This window comes from Gadus macrocephalus, chromosome 20, assembly GCF_031168955.1.
Source record: "Gadus macrocephalus chromosome 20, ASM3116895v1".
Classification (NCBI taxonomy): Eukaryota; Metazoa; Chordata; class Actinopteri; order Gadiformes; family Gadidae; genus Gadus; species Gadus macrocephalus.
In genome coordinates, this window is record NC_082401.1 from 12,884,859 (window position 1) to 12,909,208 (window position 24,350).

A 24,350-nucleotide genomic window follows, 5' to 3' on the forward strand; every position below is an offset into this window, starting at 1 on the left:
TCTGAGGAGGATGAAGGCGTACCGCGTGACGTTGACCGCCACCTCCTCGTTGGAGGCCGCCGTCAGAACCCTGAACAGCTGGTTGAGCACGGTGGGCAGGAAGTTGATCATCACGTGGCTCTCCATGGCGTGGAGACTCTGAGGGGGAGGAGTCAGGCGGAACACATCAGGACCAACAGGACGGTGATGAAGATAATACGTTTTATTAATGAAGCTGTTCTTATTCTCAGGACTCAAAGTACATAAAACTACATAAAGTACAGGAGGAAAATACAAACAACAATATGGAACAAAAATATCAACACACTTTTAAAAAAAATCAATGTGTGTAATGACTATCCAACTGTACAGGGAGGGCAAGGTCACCGAAGGGCGTTGTGAGGACACATTCAGAGGTCGTGTGTTAATGATCCTGGAATTTGAAGTGTGTATTGGGAATGATCGCATCCTGGGGTGGATGTAAACGTTTCAGTCACTGATATGAACGGATGGGACCTGTTAGACATGCTCCACAGATAGGAATGAGATTCAACATGATAGGGCGAAAAGGTCCACACACACACACACACACACACACACACACACACACACACACACACACACACACACACACACACACACACACACACACACACACACACACACACACACACACGGTAAAACAGAGTGGATCTTGACTGCCCGTTTGGCCCAGAGTGGATGCAATCACAGAGGGGAAGCTCCCGCTTCCTGCCGCTGTTCCCCTCCCCTAGCGGACGCGGGGGGGTGAAGCGACGCCAGGGGAGGCGGCAGGAAGGCAATAAGGCAGAAGGACGCTCGCCCCAGCTGCACGGGAGCCACCGCGGAGAGCTTTACGGCCGCGGCGAGGACGTGGACCACATCCTGCCCGCTCCCCGCGCCGGACGCTGGCCCGAGGTCGGCCAAGGCGGGAAACAGACGGTACGGACCGCCCGCGGGCCGCTCTGACCCCCCGCGGTCACGGCCTGCCTATTGTTCCAGTGCACTTTGATGTTTACGTTGGAGGAGCCCGGGAGGTCACGCCGCCCCCTACCCCCCCCCCCGTGTTGGTTCAGTACCGGGGGACAAAGGGCCCCGGCCCTCAGCGAGGGGATATCAGGAACCCCCACCCCCCCCCCCCCCCCCGCATAAACAACCAGCCGCGGACAAACGGCCGAACACAGATGGAGAGATAAAAAGAAACCAACCAGGGCGAGGGGGGGGGGGGGGGGGGAGGACGACAGCGGCCTGCGGGCCGGGACTGTTTATCATCGGGCTTTTCTGTGTGTGCGTGTGTGTGCGCCCATGTGCGTCACTCCATCAGGAGCGCCCTTGTTAGCGTAGCTCCACGGCTCCGCGGCCGGGAGGGGGGCCTACCTTCAGGTACTTGACCAGCTCCCCCCCAGACGTGGGCGGCTGGGCTGCGGCGCTCTGACAGTGCTGGAAGAAGTTGTGCAGATGCTGATCCTGGAGATGGAGATGAGGGGGGAGAGGGGGGAGAGGAGAGGGGAGAGGAGAGGGGAGGGGAGAGGGGGGAGAGGAGAGGAGAGAGGAGAGGGGAGAGGGGGGAGAGGAGAGGGGAGAGGAGAGGGGAGGGGAGAGGGGAGAGGAGAGGGGAGGGGAGAGGGGGGAGAGGAGAGGGGAGAGGAGAGGGGAGAGGGGGGAGAGGAGAGGGGAGAGGAGAGGGGAGAGGGGGGAGAGGAGAGGGGAGAGGAGAGGGGAGAGGAGAGGGGAGGGGAGAGGGGGGAGAGGAGAGGGGAGAGGAGCAAAGACGAGAGGGGAGAAGAGGGAGAGGAGGGGGAGACGAGAGGCGAGAAGAGGGAGACGAGAGGGGAGAGGAGTGGGGAGAGGGGAGAGGAGGGGGAGACGAGAGGGGAGAAGAGGGAGAGGAGGGGGAGACGAGAGGGAAGAGGGGAGAGGGGGGGGAGGGGAGAGGGGAGAGGGGGGAGAGGAGGGTTGAGGAGGGAGGGGAAAGGAGGGGGGAGGAGAGGGGAGAGGAGGGGGGAGAGGAGAGAGGAGGGGGGAGGGGAGAGGAGGGGGGAAAGGGGAGAGGAGAGGGGAGAGGAGGGGGGAGAGGAGAGAGGAGGGGGGAGGGGAGAGGAGGGGGGAAAGGGGAGAGGAGAGGGGAGAGGTGGCTTTAGGCTCTGGACCCAGAAGTTGTAGAAGGTACTGAAGTAGCTCTAGAGTCTAGACTGGCGTATAGAGGGACGTGGCTGACCTGGGTGTACACGGTGGAGACCAGGTGAGTGGACACCTTGAAGAGCGGCTTGCCTCCGTCCACCCACTTGACGTCAGGGCCGGAGTGCTAACATCACAACAACAACAACAACAATGCTTGTTAGTAATGCTCTCAAATTGAGTTGCTTCATGGTAGTACCCCCTCAATTATTACTCCCCCCCATACACTTTTGAATTGTCACTGATTGTGCATGCGCATTGATTTTGTGTGGGTGTGTTTCTGTACGTGTGTGCGTGCGTGCATGTGTGTTGATTTGTTAATGACCGGGTCCCTATTAGCTGACAGACGCTGTAGTCAGCTGGTCTCTCTGGGGTCCACACATAACAGATAACACATCAACTACATCGATGGTATGTGTGCGCGGCATTTTGTTGCGTGCACACGCACACCTGCATGTTTGGGTTGTGTGTGCGCGTGTCTGCCCGTGAGCTCCTGGAGTTCTTCCAGCCACCCTGACCAGAGGTCACTCTACCCGGGTCCCCTCTGCCCCGTCAACCGACCCGGGGAGTCCTCGGCTCCCCTCGGCCCCCCTCGGCCCCCCTCCGCTCCCCTCGGCCCCCCTCGGCCCCCCTCGGCCCCCCTCGGCTCCCCTACCTTGGTGGCTCCGTCCTGGCCGCTGAGGTAGCCGGCGGGCAGGCTGGAGGCCACGGAGGCCTGGCTCTCGTTCATGATCATCCGGCCGTCCTTCAGCAGGGGGATCCAGGCGTAGCCCACTGGGGTGGGGGGGGGGGGGGGGGGGGTCAGTCATCACAGCGTCACAGACGAACACAGGATAGGACAGCACCTGTTTACTCACTACTCTGGGATCCCGCTGACGCTTTTCTACAAAGCCGCTGTCAGTGGCTATTCTTTTCATTAATCAATGAGTAGGTCAGGGGGGGGGGACATCTTGCTCAAAGGTGCTTACCATCATTGTAAACATTGGGTTTCAAACCCAGAACCTTTTGGCTTACTGATAGAATATCCTGTCCCATGAGGGTTGTCCAGAGCTCGTTTAAACACATTGATGTCATCATCCCAACATTTAGGTCCTCAGTGAGGGATGGGTTCAGTGCGTCGCGTACCTTGGGTCTCCACCATGTCCCTCTTCTTGGTGCTGGCCTTGCTGTTGCTGTCACAGCTGACGTGGTAGAAGGTGAAGAGCAGGTGGTGCCTCTCGTGGAGCTGGGTCGGCAGCTCGATCTTGAACTGAAGGAGGAGCAGATTACAACTTTAAAACACTGCAGTCTCGTTGGTGCTTCATGCGTTCCTCCGCACGCACACACGCACACGCACACGCACACACAGACAGACAGACAGACAGACAGACAGACAGACAGACAGACAGACAGACAGACAGACAGACAGACAGACATACTTCTCTGATAGTAAAAGCTAGCTGGAGAACATGGAACAATCTCGACAACTCGGTGGGAAAGTAACAAAACCTTCATTGAGAATCGGGTGAGTAGAAATATCTTCAAAACCTCTGGAGCGAGTTGAATTCCCTTCAACACCCTTTGACAGAACTACATCCCGCTCATCACTGTGATGACCGAGAGAGGGCACAGGGTGACGGGGAGATGGGAGGGCACCTCACCTCGTCGTAGAACTCGGGGTTGTGTTGGTGGTGGAGCACTGCAGCTAAGGCGCTCTTGGTGAACAGCTGCCCCCCCGGCCGCCCGTAGATACACTGTGGGACAGACGGACGGTTGTCACTCATGCACACACGCAGACAAAAGATATAACAGACTACCTACAACTCTATTATTGTATTTCGCACATTTGTATTTTTTAAACTGTTACAGATTTGTATTCTATATAGGGCTAATTTGTTTAATTGTTATTTTATTTCTTATTTGTATTCTATTTGTCATCTTATTTAAATATTTTGGAATGTTGCACAATCTCTGCAGGCACTGCCACTTTTGCGTTTCCCTGCTGCGTTGGTGTTCACCTTCAGCGGCAGAGCGTCCTCCTCGTCAGAGTCCTTGACCTCGATGCACACGGCGATGTTCCTGGCCTGCGGACGGACGGACAGAGCAGAGGCAGTGAGCTGTGGGCCACGCTGGGGGTCCGCTCCGTTGGGGGTCACCAAGAGGAGCCCCCGGGGGAAACAGCTGACCTTCAGCAGAACGTCACCCTGGAACCCACTGCACTATGCCGCCTGTCACGTCGTTTTCTTTTTACAAACGGTGTGTATGACCACGTGACATTGTTTTACATAGGAACCAAATGCAACCATTTATTCACGTGAAATTATTTATATAAGTATTCGCGAATAATTATTTGTCGGAAGAGGAGAAACAAAAATATATCACTCTCGGTACAGTAAGGGTACGATTATACAGTAATTCTATAACGATGCACTTCGTCATTAAGACGGTGGATCTGCATACCTTGGCAAAGGCCTTCTGCCCGTCGTACTTGAGCTGCCGGGGGTACACGTACAGGTGGTTGTTGTAGGTGGTGAACGGCTGGGAGCACTTAGCGATGCTCGGAACAAACTCCTCCACCTCAAACAGGATGTTGGCCTTCTCGCCGTTATCGAACGACTTCACGGGAATGTAGGACGAGGTAACGCAGTCTGAGACACAGAGAGAGAGAGAGAGGGGGGGGGAAAGAGAGAGAGAGAGAGAGAGAGAGAGAGAGAGAGAGAGAGAGAGAGAGAGAGAGAGAGAGAGAGCAGAATATCTTAACGCAGACAGTGATCCCTCAGAGCAGGGTAGATATGGCGTTCCTCTTGCTCTTGGTCCATCAGCAGGCAGTAACCGGAGCACTCACTGGTGAGGTCGGGAGCCACGCTGTCGATGGTGACGTCCAGGTTCCCCAGGATCACCGGGAGCTTGGCCATCTTCTCAGGTCTGGGGGAGGACAGCAGATAAGAACTCATCATAAGACTGGGGGGAGAGGAGGGGAGACACTGAACGCTAACCTTCAGGTTATCACATTTACACTGGATGGTGAGACGCTGCTCGAGGCTTCAGTGGCTGGCTACACCTAACCCAACAGCTGACCTGAGACTAACACCGTCAAGTTAACCGATTCAATTCAAATTGTTAGGAACTTCCTTCGCATTGGTCACAGAGCATTTAGACATGCGAGACGACATGTGAGTACAAGACGAGAAACAAGGGCATGTTAATATCATCCATGATATATCCTCTGCAAGGGTCTTTGAGTGCAAGCGCTTTGAGTGTGAGAAAAGCGCTATATAAATTGAATCTATTATTATTATTATTATTATTACTGAAGCGCTGTAGAGACACGCTCTTGAAGCCAACAGGATCACATTACGTTCAGATGTTAACATTAAAAATAGCTGCTCCTGTTGTGGACTACAACAACGCCTACAGTAGGTTGAGATGTTAACATTAACAGGGCTCACTTCCTGAAGTCGGCCAGCAGTTTGAACATGTCGTCGTTGGACAGCTTGTTGCTGTCCTGCCGGTACAGCGCCGAGAAGCGCGCACTCTTGTCCAGCGTCCCGGAAGCGTCTTTAAACAGAGGCCTGGAGGACAGGGGTCAAAGGTCAGCGGAGAGGGGTCAGAGGTGAGGGGTCAGAGTGGGGCAGCCTGACATCATCTCCCACTGCACGCTGGTCTTCACTCGATTATTATTACTAAAGGTCATTATATCATCTTTTATTGTTGTACCTTTTTTTTTACTAACTTTAGTTCGTATCTTGAGATATAAAAGAACATTTTGAAGTGAGACCTTGCCAAGAAAGGCAGCAGAACATGAGGTTACATGTTATCTTTACGCACTGTTGTGTAACGCTGTTGTGTAACCCTAACCCAACTCTAACCCAGTTGGGTCCACATTTGAACCCAATTACCCCAAATCCACATTAAACCCCTGGTGTGCTGGTTCAATACCTCGCTGCCCAGGCAAAAGGCATTCTGTAATGCCCCAGCCGGTTGCACGCCCACTTGGCATTCTTCAGAACCTTCTGCGCCACCTAGTGGAGAGAGAGAGAGGTAGAGAGAGAGAGCAGTAGAGAGGTAGAGAGAGAGAGGTAGAGAGAGAGGTAGAGAGGTAGAGAGAGAGAGGTAGAGAGAGAGGTAGAGAGAGAGAGAGAGAGAGAGGTAGAGAGGTAGAGAGAGAAAGAGAGAGAGAGAGAGAGAGAGGAAGAGAGGAAGAGAGAGAGGTAGAGAGAGGGAGAGCGGTAGAGAGAGAGAGGTAGAGAGGTAGAGAGAGAGAGAGACGTAGATGGACAATGAACAGTGGGAGAGAGAGACAGAGAGAGAGACAAAAGCTTTACCCAACGGGAAACAGATGGTTTTCAGCTTCCCGCCTAACATTGGCACCCATGTTTAAACCAAAGAGCTGAAACATGGCAGCCAATCACAACACAGACACATACAGGAGCCCAGAGGAGATACTCGTCTTGGGCACACAGAGAAGCATTCTTTGGCCGACCGAGATAAAGAGACTCCAATCCCAACGACGTGCAAATCGGATCAGCATCGAATTACTGACTTATGTTGATGCCCACTGATGCTGTACTGCCTAGCCCCCAGAGGGGTCATGACCCCGACTGTACTGCCTAGCCCCCAGAGGGGTCACGACCCCGGCTGAACTGCCTCGCCCCCTGAGGGGTCACGACCCCGACAGTACTGCCTAGCCCCCAGAGGGGTCACGACCCCGGCTGAACTGCCAAGGCCAATGTTTGTATTCTTTGTTTTTGTACGTTTGTGTGTACGTGTGTGTGTGTGTAGTACGTGTGTGTGTACTTGTCTGTGTGTGTGTGTGTGTGTGTGTGTATGTAAGTGTGTTCACTTGGCCCTATACTTTTACCAGTTAGACCCTGATCCCTTATCATGTGGAAACTCATTCCTATCCGCTGAGCATGTGTAAAAAAGCAGATGAGAAGCACATATGTGTGTGCGTGTGTGTGTGTGTGCGTGAGCATGTGTGTGTGTATGTGTGAGCCTGTGTATGTGTGTGCGTGAGCATTTGTGTGTGTATAAGTGTGTGTATGTGTGAGCATGTGTTTGTAGATGGGAAAGCGTGTGTATGTATGTGTATGCATGTGTTCCCCCTGCCCCTCCTCACCTTGGTGGAGTCGGAGCTCTTCATGTAGGGCTCTGCACAGTGGGTGATCCCTCCCTGCAGGATCTTCTCCACGCGCGCCACCAGGAAGATCTCCGGGTGGGGGCAGGTCACCGAGAACACCCCCTGGGGAGGGAGAACACGTCCCGCTCAGAAGACGCCAGACATCAAACGACCGTAATCAGGAATCCAGACGGACGGGACGGACGGGATAACGCTCATCGCCACGAAAAACTGCTTTTGGTGAGGAGGGTAGAGCCCAGCGTGGTGGGTGTGTTAGGTGTGTGTTGGTGTGTGTGTTTGGTGTGTGTCCCGTGAGAACGCTGCTCAGATCTGCAGAAAGTGATCTTGAATTTGAGCAAATAAGGCTGATAACTAGGGATGGAGCTCTCAAAGATAACATTTAGAGCTCGGGTTCTCCAACAACGTTGTACTGATAAACTCAGATATGAATCATCCATCCTGGATTCATGATGAGTGTACCTTTCTGGGGTACTGCATGGCCGCCTCGGGAACACCGTGGACCAATCGCTGCGCTCCGTGGACAGAGTCCCCGCCCCCGTTGATGTAGTGGCTGCCGTTATTGGGCAGCATGCCCCTGACGGAGGGGTGGTTGAGGTCCACGTGGAAGTCTGAGGAGATCTTCCTGCTGTTCTGGATGTCGAACAGGGACAGGGTGACGTAGAACGGCTCCACCTGAAGAAGGAACAGAAGGAGAACCGACCGCTGAGAAACGAACGACAGAATCTCCCAGGGAAGAAGTTGTTAATGTTGCCTGTCTAGTCAACTCGTACCACATAATTCATGTCAAAACACAAAGAGCCTTTTTTGTGTCTGCGGTGACACTAAAGTACTTAAGTGTCGAGTCGGGACAACACTAGACGACTTATACCACGATGAGCCGGTAACCATGCCAACCTCATCTCTTGGCGAGACAGATGCTGATGGGATGGAGCCCGTACCATCACTTCCTCCCCCCCCCCCCCGCGCTAAGCTCATTAGCTAGAGTGGTGAGCGGGCGTAATGCACGGGCCATCGATCGCTGCCATGACAACAGAGACGGACGACCCATCCTGCTTACGTTGGTGGTTGGCCCCTCTTCGTTCTCCGCCACGCAGCTCTGCAGGTTGAAGGAGAGGTCGTTGCAGTTCACGAGGATGCGCTTCCCAAACTTCTCCTCAAACGGTTTCCCGTCCGGCTCGATCCCCGAGAAGTCCAGTTTCTGTCAAACGGAGGAAAGAGGAGAAGGCTGAGTGCTCCGGGGGTCGTCGCGGGGGATGAGATAAACGTCCTCCTCCGCGCTCTGCGTTTCCTTTACCTGCGTGTCGGGGTCCAGGGTGAACAGCTTGAACCTGGTCTCGTTCCTCATCTTGGATTCGATGTCCCGCGCGCTCTGAGGACGCCACACGCGTTACATTTCAGTTTGCTCGCCGGTGCACCTTTTCATGCGCAACAGATTTTATCATCGTCAGGACAGCCCTGCACATTGTGTGTGCGTCTGGAAGTAAGGTGTTGTGTTTTACGAGCCGACATAAACGGGGGGCCCGACGGGTCCAGGGGTTAAAGAGAAGGGGGCTCCGGTAGAGACTGCGGTGGGGAGCCGTGCAACACATCCAGCTGTCCACACGGCAGCAGGCCTCCAGACGTTATGGTAACCCTGACCTGTCGGCCACGGCCCTGACAGGATATCAGTTCTGTCCGTATGCACCTCAAACCCAGCGGAAGAAATGATGATGTGCCACATTGATATTAAGGGGGAATGTGTTACATTTTTAAGACAGCTGCCATAATAACAACGTGCCAACGACCACTAGTGTGTTTATATAGTGTGTGGGTTGTTTTAAGTATGGTTTATGAATTCAAATGTGCTACGCTTATCATTCAAAGACCGTGGAGAGATGTCCAGTCTCAGGTTGAACCTTAGAATGGTACTGAGACAAACATCCAGAACACATCCATAATGTCCCTGATGAAGTGTTCAACCAGAGGACGGTTGTGACAACCTACCTGGAAGCTGTCCATGCTCCCAGAGGAGCTGTCCGACTTCCCCATCTCGTCGTCTACGGAGGAGATAAAGAAGAAGAGTTAAGTGGACAGAGCAACAAAAAGGGTGGCGGCTGGTAAGTCAACGGTGTTGAAGCAGCAAGCCGCAGCCGAGACACGCCAAGTCTGACGTTTTGGACTCGCTAAACAGCAATTGTGTGGAAGGGATCAGTCGGGGGTTAGCAGAGGCTGAGCTGTTAGGGTGCTGGGACAGAGCACCCCTCCTCCCCCAACCCCCCCCCCACCCCCACCTAGACGTCAGTGTGTGTGGGCTAGGGGGGGGGGGGGGGGGGGTCAGGTCAGGTTGTGCGGGGTGCTGGCTGCACCCATTCCCCTTCCACGGTGTGATTAATGAAACACAGGAGCGAGGAGATAAGCCAGGCTGTGTTAGCCTGAAGCCAGTCAGACGGCTTCCTCTGAGGGGCTTCCATGGTGAGACCGGGGGGGGGAGGGTTAGACCGACACCTGGGTGGTCTCGCTAGACACGGATGGAAAGTGAAGTCTCGGCGGGTGGATGAAGGTGTGGAGGAACCACTTTGAATCAGACGCATAAACAAGCAAAGCTGTTTATCCTGCCGTCGCGGTTTCATTATGCGCCGGTCTACCCGTGACGAGCCAGTAAAGCTAGGATCACCCAAACAGTGGTTCTCCCCTTGTGCGTGTCGTCATCTGAACCACAACTCTGCTCCATGAAGAACAGCTTAAGAGGAGCATAAAGACTGACGCGGGTGATGGACGTCCACGTTATTCTAAACTGTTTGTTAAGAAAGTCCTAATATTGCTATTCTTTTGAAGACATTTTTCTCTGACACTCGTCTGATGAGTGCATTTTCCAAGGAAGAGGACGGTAATATTCTAAGTGGTAATGGAAACATAAACACACAGGCAGCCATGAAGCACAGGGCTGTCACCCAACCACACGTGTGCACACACACACACACCCTATACACAGATGCGCGCACACACACACACACACACACACACACACACACACACACACACACACACACACACACACACACACACACACACACACCAGACACATTGCTCCTCATACACAAACCTCTTCCTACCCGCCAGAGAAACCCCCCACCCCACACACCCCTACTCCCCCCAGACACCCCTACTCCCCCCCCCCCCCCCCCACACACCACACACACACACACACGGCCACCCACCGTCGTGGAGGTCCCCGTTCCTCTTGTCCTGCATGGCGACCTCGAAGCTGCTGTGGAGGATCTTGTTGAGGGTGGCCACCCACTCCTCCATCTCGCCCTCCCCCTCCGCCGCCAGCAGGTAGGTGCTCTTGTCCTGCATCTTCAGCTCGAAGGCGAACCGCCGCACCTTGGTGTTCTGCACGGAGACACACACACACACACACACACAATCAGGGCGGGGACACAGGGACCGATGAGAGCATCGCACTTCTGCAGTACTGTATCGTCAGGTATACAAGATACATCCTTTAATAAACCAACAGATGCAGTCAGAGGGCGGTTTGACGTGTAACCGAAAGGTTGCTAGTTCGATCCCCGGCTCCTGCTAGTGTTGAGGTGTCCCTGAGTGAGACACCTCATCCTCGAGCTGGCTGTCCCCTTGCATGAATAACTCCGCCATCGGTGTGTGCACGTGTGCATGTGTGCATGAATGGCTGAATGGGAGGAAATATCGTAAAGCGCTTTGAGTGGCCACTGGTTAGAAAAGTGCAACATAATAGTCCATTTGAAACACAACATTATCTCAGTGGAAGGAAATGTACGGTATTGTCCTATAGAGGGCGCTGCAGTGTATTAGCCTAAAGTCCATTTGCATCCACCTTGTTCTGTTCTGTGTTTCCACTTTTATTTACCAACAAACGGTGGAACTGTAGAACCGAAAACCCAACGTGACAAGAACACCACGAAGAACCCAAGGAGAGAAAACGTATCGCAGTACGTATTGCTTCGTCAACTCCAGAGTCGCCGGATCGTCTGAGGAGCTCCGGCCGATTCCCGTCGGTACCCCGACGCACGGGAGGAGATAACAGCAGGAGATAGGTGGGCTCAGAGCGGTGGTCTGCGAGGCTTACCGGGTTTCACTGCGGGTTCTACCGCTGCCTTCCTACAATAACCAGACCACACACAGGGGGGGGAGTGCTGCACACCAGAGAGGGAGAGATGTTTGTTGTTCTAAAGGTGGGAGGTCACGTGCCTGCCAAGTATTCCATGATTAATCAGCCCGAGTTTCTCTATTCTTCGGAGTGGGATTATGGCACTTTAGGAAGAATGTTTCCATCAAAGCGTCCAATGGCACGCGGGGATATGGCCGACGGCCACTGGAGCACAGCAGGAGGCCGGTGGCTGGGATGTGTGGCAACACACTCACTAAAGGCCTTCTCCTAAGGAATGCTCATCAGCGTTCACAGAGGCCATTGTTGTACTCCAACTATGACCAAGAAAACCGAATACTGTATGAATATGTTGAATGCATTTGTGCATGACTGTGAATGTATGTAATGTAAATGAGGAACTGCCAAAAAGCCACCTCCAAAATCCACGTTTTCCCAATGAAATGTGTAAAGGACCGTCGCAGTGTTCTGATGTGTGGTGGATGTAGACGCCCCGACCCAGCTATGGTTCCCATCCACAGAGAGTTGGGGGAGCAGGGAGAAGGAGAGCAGAGTGCTTCCATATGTGTGAGATGACAGCCAGCTCAGAGTTTGAGGAGTCTTCTAAGAAGAGCTGCTGATGGAGGCAAAAACTATGGAACGGCAGAATGGAACTTTGACCTGCATCCACCAGGACGTTTGGCGGTGTCCAAGTATAACCTGATCCTTAGCATCCTGAGCGTGTTGGCGGCTAAACTTTATCCCAGCTGCTGATTTGGCTTTAAACACAGGAGAGCTATCGTAGCTCACTTCTGGTACAGCGCGGACAATGCTACGAGTCTTCCAGTAAAACGTTCGTCAGAGACGTCCATCAGGAGGCCAGTCATCTTTTGTTTGGTTTTGGTTATGTTATTATTTGAGTTACGCATATGGTTATAGTCATTGCAGTTGTTAGAGCTATTGTTATGAATGTGGTTATAGTTGATGTTCTTGGGGATCAATAGAGTACCAAGTTACAACCAACTAACTAACTGAATAACTACCTAACTGATCTACTGACTATTGTTAGCGGGGCTAACGCGTGGGAGCGGCGTTGGGGAGTGTCTGGGCGGGGGAACGGCGGCTGCAGGCGGGCTGAGTAAACACACGAGAACGACCGGGGGCGTCGGGAGGGGAATCAGACAGGAGGGATCGACAGGGGACGCATTATGACGCCTGACAGGCAACAGAGGGGAAAGGAATCTCATTTTGAAACGCGGCCTAATACAACCCAACACGAACCAGGGACACCGAAACTCCCCCTGAGCTTATGGTTTACAGGTCATCATGCCCTCTGGGTTCAGAGGTCATCATGCCCTCTGGGGTCAGAGGTCATCATGCCCTCTGGGGTCAGAGGTCATCATGCCCTCTGGGGTCAGAGGTCATCATGCCCTCTGGGGTCAGAAGTCATCATGCCCTCTGGGGTCAAATGTTATCATCCTCTCTGAGGTCAGAGGTCATCATGCCCTCTGGGGTCAGAGGTCATCATCCTCTCCGAGGTCCACATGCTCTCTGGGGTCCAAGATTATCTCACTCTCAGAGGTCATTCTCATCTCTGCCTCACCTAGCAGGACCTACAGACAGGAAGCTGTCGAGGACTGTGGGGTATCTTAAAGGGCCGTAGCGGTCAGGGTCATCACCGGGGTCACCGTCTCTCCCGGCTTCACGTCAACATCCGTCAGTGAAAGCAGCCATCAAGCGGACTTTGATGCGGTTTGTGGACGGCATAACAGCGAGTCTTAGTTTGCTAAATGCCCTCCACCGAGACCACAGTGTTACCGCTAGTGTTTACATGTGTGGTCGGCGCGTTCACGCCAACTGCTCTCAACGAAACGAGTCGGTCGCTCTGACGGATGACATCAGGAACGGATGTTTGACTGAGGCCGCAATGGTTTGTTCACCCTGACCGGTATTGTTCGTTAAACGTATAAACCGAAGGCATACACCACATAGAAGTCCAGGTTACTGGAAGACAGTCGGGGACACCGTGTGGTTGGGAGGGGAGTTCATAGTGTGGCTTGGAGGAGGGGGGGGGGCGGCTGGAGATAGCTCTGAGGAGAAGGTGGGAGAGACAAATGGAGAAACCCAGGCCCCGTGGACCAACTGCCGGTCACATTGTGTTTGGTATATACTGTATATGTACATGTTCAGGTGCCATTGGTGTACGGTGGTACACAGGGTTTTGACAGGGTTTTTCGTGGTGAGTTGCTTAAGGACAACTCGTCCCTGAGTGTTTGTATTTCTGCATGTGTTTCTGTGCGTCCATGCTGTTTGAATTAGCTCGTAAAGAAACAGAGGTTACAAAAGCTACATCTGCAGGCAGTGTATGAGTGTGTCATCACACCATACACTAGGATGGTACGTTAAGAGAAGCAGATCCACAACCAGTGACGGGGTGTATCTGGGGACGAGAGCTACATGATTGGTCATCAGTACAGTACAAGGTGTCCAAACAGAGTCCGCTGTATGTTTGGCTAACTACTGGACGACCTCTGAGTCATCTCTAGCCTCTACTCTCCCCCACGTCCATCTCAACCCCCGCCCTGAAGCCCTCCGACCTCCAACACCCCATAAACACAGAAATATCCTCTGACACACCCATGTCCTCAGAAACACAGATTGGATGGATTCTGGTTGCGGCCCATTAGAACAGTGTGGGGGTGGGAGATGTTCTGAAGCTGGCCAGGAACATGTCCCCGTCCAACACCACGTCACGTCCTCTGTAACGCAGCGACAGCACGCTCAGCCCTGGCTCCACGTCCACCAGGTGGAGAACCACGGAAGCAGAACGCTGCTTTTCCACGTGTCAGCATCTGGCGCGGACGCCCAGTGCGTCGTGGAGAACATCTGCAGCGCTGGGCTTCAGCGGCGATACGAGAGAGACCCTCCAGGGAGGGAGGGGGGGGGGGGGGGGGGGGTGTGCTTGCGCTCTGTGTTTGTGTGTGTTTGCATGTGTTTGTGTGTGTCGGTTTGAGTGTGTGTGTGTGTGTGCTTGCATTTGTGTGTGTCTGTTTGCGTGTCTGTTAGCTTTTGTGCAAGTGTGCGTGTATGTGTGGGTCTGTGTCTTTTTGCGTGCTTGAGTCTGTTTGCGCACGCGCGTGCGTGTACGTGTGTGTGTGTGTGTGTGTGTGAGTGAATGCATGCTTGTATGTGTGTGTGTGTGTGTATGCGCGTGTCTGTGCGTGTGTAGCATATGGGATCATGTGTACTGCGCGCTGTGAGTGTGTGTGTGTGTCTGTTTGTGCTGTTTGTGTGTGTCTGTTTGAGTGTCTGTGTGTGTGTGTGTGTGATTGCATGTTTGTGCGCTTGCATGCGTGTCTGTTTGCGTGTCTCTGTTAGCTTTTGTGCAAGTGTGCCTGCATGTGTGTGTGTGTCTATTTGCGTGGTTGAGTCTGTTTGCGTGTGTGTGAGTTTGTGTGTGTGTGTGTGTGTGTGTGTGAGTGAATGCATGCTTGCATGTGTGTGTGTATGCATACGTGTATGGATAAGTGTGTATGTGTGTGTGTGTATGCGCGTGTGTGTGCGTGTGTAGCATATGAAGGGCAGGAGGTTGTTTGTTTGGGTTTAACTTTGACCTCCTCCATCGGTACGGAACGGGACTGTACCTGGATGACGCCCATACAGGAGTCCAGGAAGATGGTTCCTTTGGGCTCCTTGGAGATCTTCTCATCCTTGTAGAAGTTGAGGTTGTAGGAGCCGTCGCCCAGTTGGGTCAGATGGAAGTACCGCCGCTTGAAGGACTGAAATCAAGGCCAGACGAGAGGGCATTACAACGGGGAGACGAGAGGCCAGGATCCAGCCCGAGATAGCATCGGAAAAACATTGGTGAGAGATGGGAAAACAAAGGATTTGAATTACAGGACATAACAATCTTCCCCTCACAAAGAAACTGATCAATATCTACATCTTCTTGTTGATCTTCTTGTTCTCGGAGAGAACACAAACTTCACATCATTGTTCTAAGAACTTGACACCAGTAAGGGCCGGTTTAGTTTATATATATTTAAAACTAAATGTGGACACGGTGTGTTTGCAGAGATGAAATGGCTAGTTTGCGACCGATGCATTTGGCTTCCATCGCCTCCGATTGGCCAACAACACCACCTGAATGATTAAATCAGAATCTGGTTAAGTGTTCTGGTATCTGCGAATATTTGGCATCAGTCAAAGATGGGCTACTCGAGGGGTGATCTTATCTTCAAGACGACCCAGTTAGACCTGTATCGTGTGTAGGCCGAGATTTGCAGGAATTATTCCATTTCAATTACCGCTCAAGCAGAGACGAGGAGGAAACAGAAAGGGTAGGAAACTCCTGGTGTCTTTGAACAAACTGCCCACACGTACCACAGTGTGTCTACATCGTACCCGGTCAAAAAAGCTGTGTTCGACAACCTACGCGAGGACGCCCCTTTTGGGGTTCTCCGTCAGTGTGTCTGGGCCTAGTCACGTCCTGCTCCGTCAGTCTCTTACCCTCATGGTGACGCTGATGGCGCTGTTCATGTTGCCTTTGTGCAGCCAGCCGTGCTTCGTGATGCCTCCCTTCTGGGATCCCAGCGACGCCGTGTCCTGCAGGAGAACCAACACAGTCAGGGCGCATTCACACTACCCTCCGTCCGTCAACGGAACTCATTGACTTTGCACGGGACGATCTCGAAAGGCCTAGGGGGTCCGTCCGTTCTGTCGGCTCCGTGGCCTGCGACAAAAAGCTAAGATTTTTTTTTACTTTTCAGGCAGCGACGGATCCGTCGGCCAATCAGATCGCGGTTATGCGAATACACTCCACGCGACTACTGGATCTATTTTGCTATAACAAGCAGGAAGAAGCAGGAAAAATACGGCCGTTTTATTATTTTAAAGAAATGTGGTATCGATAGGATTGTTTTAGTCACCTGTTGTTTGTGTCATCTTTTGTATTTATATCCACACATGGGCTTTGTAGCGGGATTCGATTTGATTGGCTGCAGGCTGCTCCTATAAAGATTACTCCCCCATACGTCAGACACGCTCTCGGTCATCCGTCGACGGACGCATGTAGTGTGAATGCGCCCTTATACCCATGGAGAGCAGAGTGGCTGAACACCATGATCAGCACATCCTTCCAACACCTCCGACTGGAGGAGCAGGTGGACTGGCTCCGACTCACAGGGACTTTTCAGCAGTGTGTAACTTTGACTCATGAAAGTCAATCTACTGGTGAGGATTGCGACCCTTTTAGTTTTCGTACACTCATTTGTTACATTCTCGGTAACTGGAAAAAGCCCCCGGATTACTCAAACTCATCAATCCCTCTCAAGAGACCCACACATCCATGCAGCGTTCCTGGCTGTGACCCCGTAGGTCGAGGAGAGTGGAGCGGAGGTTGTGGTCGTTATCGAGGCCTTTTGGGAAAACCACACATCACTCCACGCTTTGTGCAGATCTGCAGTTCATTTTGAGGGCTATCTTAAAGGAAGTTCAAAGTTCAAATTTCTTGGGAAGCTATCATGGTGTTGTGGGGATTCCCAGGTTGGAGGCTGCGCCGATGGAAGTTGACTCTTAATATAAGCGGGGGCCTAGCCGCCTCCAAACAAGCAGAACATTAAAATAAACCCGGACACCAAGTCCAAACAAACCCCCCCATCTCGCAGATAACCCGACGTCCCGGACATCTGAGCTCCTCAGCACTAGGACTGAACGAGGTCGCACGCCACAGATAATAAAACTAACTTTCTAATCCAACCTGTCTGCAACATCAGAGTGATGGGTTGTGTCCGTTAGTATCGAAGGGAATGGAGGATAGGGGTTTCAGCTGAGAAGCTTCATCGTGGTTGACATCGGCTCTCCTTTTATGAGGAAATACCGGTACCGGCTCTGTACTGCAGTGGAAAACGACACTCGTTGCAAATGGGTTTTCAATATGCAATCATCTGCTGGTATTTCTTTTCATTGAGCAGAGGGGGGGGGGGGGGTCTAAGGGCGCGTCTGGAAAGATTCATGGCTCTGCTTCTTTTCATCATGTGCTAGACAACCCAGACTAGTCCCCAAGGAGGAGCACACACACCCGAGAACACACACACACACACACACACACACGGTCCAAAGAGAGGGTGACAAATCCCTGGCTTCTCCCTGTCTCAATACAGATTTGCCTCACATAAAGTTGTGAACGTTCAAAATGGAATTTGTTAAAGAGAATACACACACACACACACACACACACACACACACACACACACACACACACACACACACACACACACACACACACACACACACACACACACACACACACACACACACACACACACACACAGTAGGTGAGAGGTTCCCAAAACCGACTTTACACTTTATCTAAAATGTTCAACCTTCTGTTTATTCTATTTCCCAGATAGTGTGTCCAGGAATATGTTAACCAGAAAAGAGATCAATCCTGTGTACGATTGAGTTCAGTCCCTGAGTCTCTCCTCTTTCACCAAGACAGATAAAGAGAATGCCAGAAAGAAAGAGAGCCCTCTAGTTTGATAACTTATTCAGCAGTATGTGTTTAGGAGAGAGAGATCAAGAGAAAGAGATAAAGACAGACAGACACAGAGAGAGAGACAGACAGACACATAGAGAGAGAGATAGACAGAGAGAGAGACAGACAGACAGAGATAGAGAGTCAGACATAGAGAGAGTCAGACATAGAGAGAGTCAGACATAGAGAGAGTCAGACATAGAGAGAGTCAGACATAGAGAGAGACAGACAGACAGACAGACAGACAGACAGACAGACAGACAGACAGACAGACAGACAGAGAGACAGAGAGAGAGACAGACAGACAGACAGACAGACAGACAGACAGACAGACAGACAGACAGACAGACAGACAGACAGACAGACAGACAGACAGACAGACAGACAGACAGACAGACAGACAGACAGATAGAGAGAGAGACAGAGAAAGAGAGACTGAGAGACAGACAGACAGAGAGACAGACAGACAGAGAGACAGAGAGACAGACAGACAGACAGACAGACAGACAGACAGAGAGACAGACAGACAGAGAGACTGAGAGACTGAGAGACTGAGAGACTGAGAGACAGAGAGACAGAGAGACAGACAGACAGAGAGACAGAGAGACAGAGAGACAGAGAGACAGAGAGACAGAGAGACAGAGAGACAGACAGACAGAGAGACAGAGAGACAGAGAGACAGAGAGACAGAGAGACAGACAGACAGAGAGACAGAGAGACAGAGACATAGGCAGACAGAGACGGAGAGAGACAGAGAAAGAGAGAGGATGTGAGTCAGGGGTTGATATGGGACAGACTCTCCCTACTCCCTCTGATTGCGTGCCACGCCCGTCTGGTGCGTTGTGGCGCTCTGCAGGGGACCCTGTGACCCCTGATGACCTCTGATGACCCGTCAACGCCGCGTGTTCCAGAGCACTTCCTCCACAACCAGATGTAGAAAACAACACATAGAAGAGATCCATGTGTTTCCTCTAGCTCTGAGGATTGCTGTTGTTGAATGTGCGTGCGTGCGTTTGTCGTGTGTGTCTGTGTGTGTGTGTTCAGCATGTGTGTGCATGCTGGGACGTCACATGGATGTCGTGTTTGTTTCACACATATGGTCAGCGAGGTGGGGTGAGTTCTCTGTTACATTTTCCATGAAGACGCCCGACCACTCAGTGAAGAGCAGTGAGGAGGAGAAGGAGGCACTTTGGAGAAAACGCTTCTAGTTCTGTCCTCTACTAGTGTCATTACTTTTGAACTAACAGACGGATTTGAGTGTCTAAATCAGTCCTTCCCAAAGAATGGGATCGACTGATTTCTGTAAAAAAAAAAAAAATGTAAAAAAAAATTTTGACACTATATTGGCATCTATCTTTAAAGTTTCAACACGTTCTTACTTCTTGTTGCTGAAGCCCCCGAATTTCTCCCCCCCCCGGGGGATTAATAAAGTTTTATTTTATCTTAATTTATGGGATTAACCAATTGATTAATGTTGACTGTTCGAATTGATTGATTTATTGACTGTTTGATATATAGCTGCCCTTAAACACAAGCCCTACATGTTCGGCATGAAAAAAAAACTTTCAACAAGAAGCATGTTTTTGACAGTATTGTAAAAAAAATTATATTGGGCCACGATGGTTTGTAGTTGGTTTGTAAAAATGGGTCCCCAGAAAAAAGGTTTGGGAAACACTGGTCTAGATCGTTGTGAGCCTTCCTGAGAGCTGCTGGTGATTAAGAGCCTCCTCACCTCATCTTTATCCACGTCCTCGTCCACCTCGAACACGTGGACGGCCAGCTTCTCTGGTCGGGAGACTTTGCTGTTGACACACATACAAGAGGAAATGCCAGTTGGTTTAAAAATCATAATTTATGACACTAGCCTTAACTTTACACAGAATCTAACTGGAACATAATTCACTTAAAATAAATAATGTCAGGGTAAAAGACAGACATTATTAGGACGTGAGACACATCGTCTAAGCTCTAAGGGGATGGAACCAGCAACCTTGGTAGTGAAACAAACGATTCAACATTAAACGATTTAATCTGTAGTGTTCTTTTTTGTTACATCTTATCTCTAAAACTTTAATAAAACTGAATCAGGGACATGAAACGACACAAAGAGGGTGCTGGGTATAAAGTCCAAGTCCCAAAATGTGTTTGACTTTAGCACAAGGAAAGCAACGTCTTGTTTGCTCCAACTTCCCTGAAGTTAAATCCAAACAGTGACAACATGATCCAACCGGTACTTCAGAGCCACGTCTCTAGAACAATAGCAGGGTGACGGTGTGGGGGGATGGGGGGGGGGGTGTTCAACAGAAGGAGCGTTGACGGATCCAGACAGGGACCATGTTTTCCTGACAGGGTGGTGAAAAAAGGAAACTCACTATTGTTGTGTTGCTGTGACTTACAGCAAATGTGCGCTTCCCCGACTGCAGCACTTAGTCAGTCAGGAACAAAGGTAACGTGTGTGTGTGTGTGTGTGTGTGTGTGTGTGTGTGTGTGTTGCTGAATGTGCGTGTGTCAGGGCAGACGTGTGTGCGTGCCGCAGACATCTCAGGCATCCTCGGGACACACCTGGAACCCGTCCCCGACGCGCCTGGCGGGGGGGGCGCCATGACACACCGACCTGGTTACCATGGTGACCGTGGTGACAGACTTACTTTGGAATCTGCCGAAAGTCCCCGGAATAGTCCTCATACTTGTAGTTGACAACATGCCAGTCTGAGTTGTAGGTCCTGATGCACTGGAAAAAGCATAGAGTGAAGCAATGAATGAATGGATGGATGGATGGGTGAATGAATGAACCAATGAATGAACCAATGGATGAATAAAAGGAAGCAGCCACCTTTAAAAGGTTTGTGTTTAGGAGCCTGACACAGCAGCTTTTCTTTGTCCTAATCCTAATAATTAATTGCATTTATAAAGGGCTTTTTCATGCCACTCAAAGCACTTAACTTGGTGAGCGGAGCTGACCTGGGCATTATTTTATTGCATTATTACAGTCAAATGACTGTGAGCCAAGAAGAAAATGGGCCAAATGATTAAGCCTTGGATACGTTTAAACCTGAGCATAAGCACATTCCTCAGAGGCCTGGTCAGGATCTCTCTCTCTCTCTCTCTCTCTCTCTCTCTCTCTCTCTCTCTCTCTCTCTCTCTCTCTCTCTCTCTCTCTCTCTCTCTCTCTCTCTCTCTCTCTCTCTCTCTCTCTCTCTCTCTCTCTCTCTCTCTCTCTCTCTCTCTCTCTCTATCCTCCTCTTCCCCTCCCTCCCTCCCTCCATCTCTCTCTCACTCTCTCTCTCTCTCTCTCTCTCTCTCTCTCTCTCTCTCTGGGTGGTATGCGATGCCTGGTGAGATCTATGGTGTCATGCGTGATGTTGAAAGCCTCCCTCTGATTGGAGGAGCCTAAACTGTAACGTGATCGGGGGGGTTGATGGAACCAGAGGCGTTCCCACTGGGTCGGTCGGCACAGCTGTTCACAGGCTGATGTCACACACACACACACACACACACACACACACACACACACACACACACACACACACACACACACACACACACACACACACACACACACACACACACACACACACACACACACACAAAAGTACATACACAAACAGACACACTCACACAAGTAAACACACACACAACACACACGCAGGCACAAACACAGAAACAGAAAAATGCACAAACACACATACACACACACACACACACATAAATAACAGGCCAGCTTCACTATCTTCTACGTGGCGAGTCATGAACGTCCTCAGGTTCTCTGACATGTTCTGCTGGTGCTGCTGGGTGTACTGGGAGGAAGGCGATCGAGACCACTCACCTTTAAGTGTAACTGAAGCCTCTCTATACATTTCATTATCCATGTATCATTGGTTATTACACAAACCACTTCCTTTATTAATGTAAAGATAAAGACTCTTAGCGGTGGATATGGACCTTCTGCTCCTAGCCGGCGCAGAGGTAACCTCTTTACATCGGTCTTTTAAAAGGTGTAATCAAAGGCTTATATTCCTACAACAGCGATCCAATGCTCCCTCTCAGAGGAGGTCGGCCCCTGGCTGTGGCCCTCCTCTATGGTCAAGACACCAGGAGGCGCAGGGAAGCAACGACACGCTCCACGGCACCGCACGCGCGTGACGGGAAATCCACCATCTGAGCCATGCTCATTTCACACTTCCACGGGCAGCGATCTGGAGCGCAGCTCAACCTTTAAATACCGCAGAGCGAGAGGTGACCTCATAACCACCTGACACGCGCAGAGCGCACCATAAACAAACGGACGTCCAGCGCGGTTACTTCACTTCTTGGAGTGAAAACGAAGGCTGACACGGCCTGGGCCGGGGCCAGCGATGGGGCCGTAATGGGCCCAGTTGCCTGGTACTGAACAATAAAACACTGAGGCAACGACGTCATGCATCACGGCCCTGACGTGGAATGGGAGCCGTCTCCGGTTGGGAAATCAAATCAACTCCGAGGAGATTCTTCAGGAACTCGAGCGACGTGAGGGCTTTCCATCGCCAAGATTGCCCGACTTCCTGACATGTGTGGAATGTGTATGAATACCCACCTCTCGTCAACACACCGCCTGCACACCGGCTAGAGAGTCATATAGGATATAGTATATATAACAGGTTTATTGTGAGGGCAGCTTGCTTCTCCTCTGCTGTGAGGTCTTACCTCCTGGACGAACAGACTCTGGGCCCGCCCCTCTGCGTTCTCGGGCACCGTGGGGTACACAGTCCGTCCCTGGCGCCTTAGTGTGGAGATCTGCAAAAGGAAACCATCGTTTATGCATCCTTAAAAAAATAATAACACTGATGATAATAACACTTGTGTGCAACAAAGTAACACTGACAGAGGGCTACAGTGCTATCCTCCTCCAACAGAGTGCTACAGAGTGCCATCGTCCCCAAACAGAGTGAAATCCACACGGCGATATCTATAGACAAACAAAAAGGCATCTTTCCAAAAAACGTTTGATAGATGACTTCTACGAGCGCTAACGGTGAGTGGCCCCAGCTGGACGGGGTGGCTGAGAGACGCTCTAGTAAATATTATTCCATTCTTCTGCGAGAGTGAAAGGGAAGCGATGAGTGGGGAGTAGGGGCCCTCCTCCCCTCGAGATGTAAAGGTTAGTAGAGACACTTAGTAGAGACACACTTAGTAGAGACACTTGTCGAGACACACTTAGTAGAGACACTTAGTAGAGACACACTTTATGGGACAGGACCACGCCTATAGGACAGGACCACGCCCTATAGGACAGGACCACAGCCAATAGGACATGACCACGCCCCATTGGACAGGACCACGCCCCATTGGACAGGACCACGCCCCATTGGACAGGACCACGCCCCATTGGACAGGACCACGCCCTATAGGCCAGAACCACACCCCATTGGACAGGACCACGCCCTATTGGACAGGACCACGCCCCATACGCTACAAACTGAGGTCAGTATGTAGCGTACACAAAAGGCTTCAGTAGCTCACCAGCTCTTGGTTATAATCCTTGTTTGAAATGATGTACAACAGTCCTTTATTATTGGAGCCACAAGAATATAGTGAACATATATAGTGAAGATATTTTGTATTGATTCATATATATGTATATATTTTTCTATCCTTCACATGTACTATAAAAAGACATAAAATGTCTGTTTTGTTGCAAAACGGTTGGAAGTGTTGGAAGTCAGTTGCAAGGCGCTCACAGGAAGACATCCCGTAAAGCCGTGTCCGAGTTCTGTTCTGCGCCGTGTTCAGAGATCAGGAGAACAAAACATCAAGCAGATGTTTTTTCGAAACAAAAATAAAACGACTTTTAAGAAAGAAAACAGGACACATATAGCCCGTCAAAGACCACGGGGGGAAATGAAAGCTTTCACAGGAAACGAACAGAAACCAAAACAAACGATTACACACCACAAGGTGCCCTGACTCACATCCGTAAGAAAACACCTTAATAAGAAAAGGCCCCGACAGCAGTCCTTAGTGTGACCCATGCTGCTGTGGCACCTTCACTTCCAGGAAGGTACCGACCCGGCCCTACGGGGCCAGGAGTGAGGAGAGTACTCTGAGAGTCTCCAAGGGTCTTTCTGAGCAACACAGTGATTCGCTTTATGCTTTTAGAATAATCGTTTTAAGAGCAGGGCTTATTACTCTGTCTGCTCCAGTGACTCGTTCGGCAAACGATTACGTTTGAACAGAGCAGTGAACACAGACTACAGAACGATGGTCATCATCCAGGTTATTTCTAATGAAAAATAAAAAGTAATGGAAGCTCCTTCAGTGAGGGCTTAGTGGCCGTCTAAATTAACCTATAAATAAACATGATTATGACCATAACAGCATTTGAATAAATACTTTCCATCTCTGTCTTGCTCCGTGGCCTTTTAAGCCTCTGAACAGCA

General features: G+C 51.1%; 1 protein-coding gene across 1 annotated transcript in view; it reads right to left on the reverse strand.

Moving 5' to 3' along the window:
• LOC132448928 (dedicator of cytokinesis protein 9-like) overlaps positions 1-23,661 on the reverse strand; it is a 48,828-nt gene extending 25,167 nt beyond the window's left edge. Inside the window, 24 exon segments of the mRNA XM_060040484.1 lie at positions 23-138; positions 1,375-1,464; positions 2,216-2,302; positions 2,831-2,949; positions 3,301-3,424; positions 3,816-3,908; positions 4,173-4,238; positions 4,615-4,802; positions 5,000-5,079; positions 5,604-5,726; positions 6,094-6,176; positions 7,274-7,396; positions 7,754-7,966; positions 8,352-8,492; positions 8,589-8,663; positions 9,278-9,330; positions 10,492-10,666; positions 15,044-15,178; positions 15,909-16,004; positions 19,667-19,736; positions 20,583-20,665; positions 22,618-22,736; positions 23,190-23,315; positions 23,652-23,661. Coding sequence (XP_059896467.1) covers positions 23-138; positions 1,375-1,464; positions 2,216-2,302; positions 2,831-2,949; positions 3,301-3,424; positions 3,816-3,908; positions 4,173-4,238; positions 4,615-4,802; positions 5,000-5,079; positions 5,604-5,726; positions 6,094-6,176; positions 7,274-7,396; positions 7,754-7,966; positions 8,352-8,492; positions 8,589-8,663; positions 9,278-9,330; positions 10,492-10,666; positions 15,044-15,178; positions 15,909-16,004; positions 19,667-19,736; positions 20,583-20,665; positions 22,618-22,736; positions 23,190-23,315; positions 23,652-23,661 — 2,588 coding nt within the window.
• Positions 23,662-24,350: the final 689 nt, after the last annotated feature.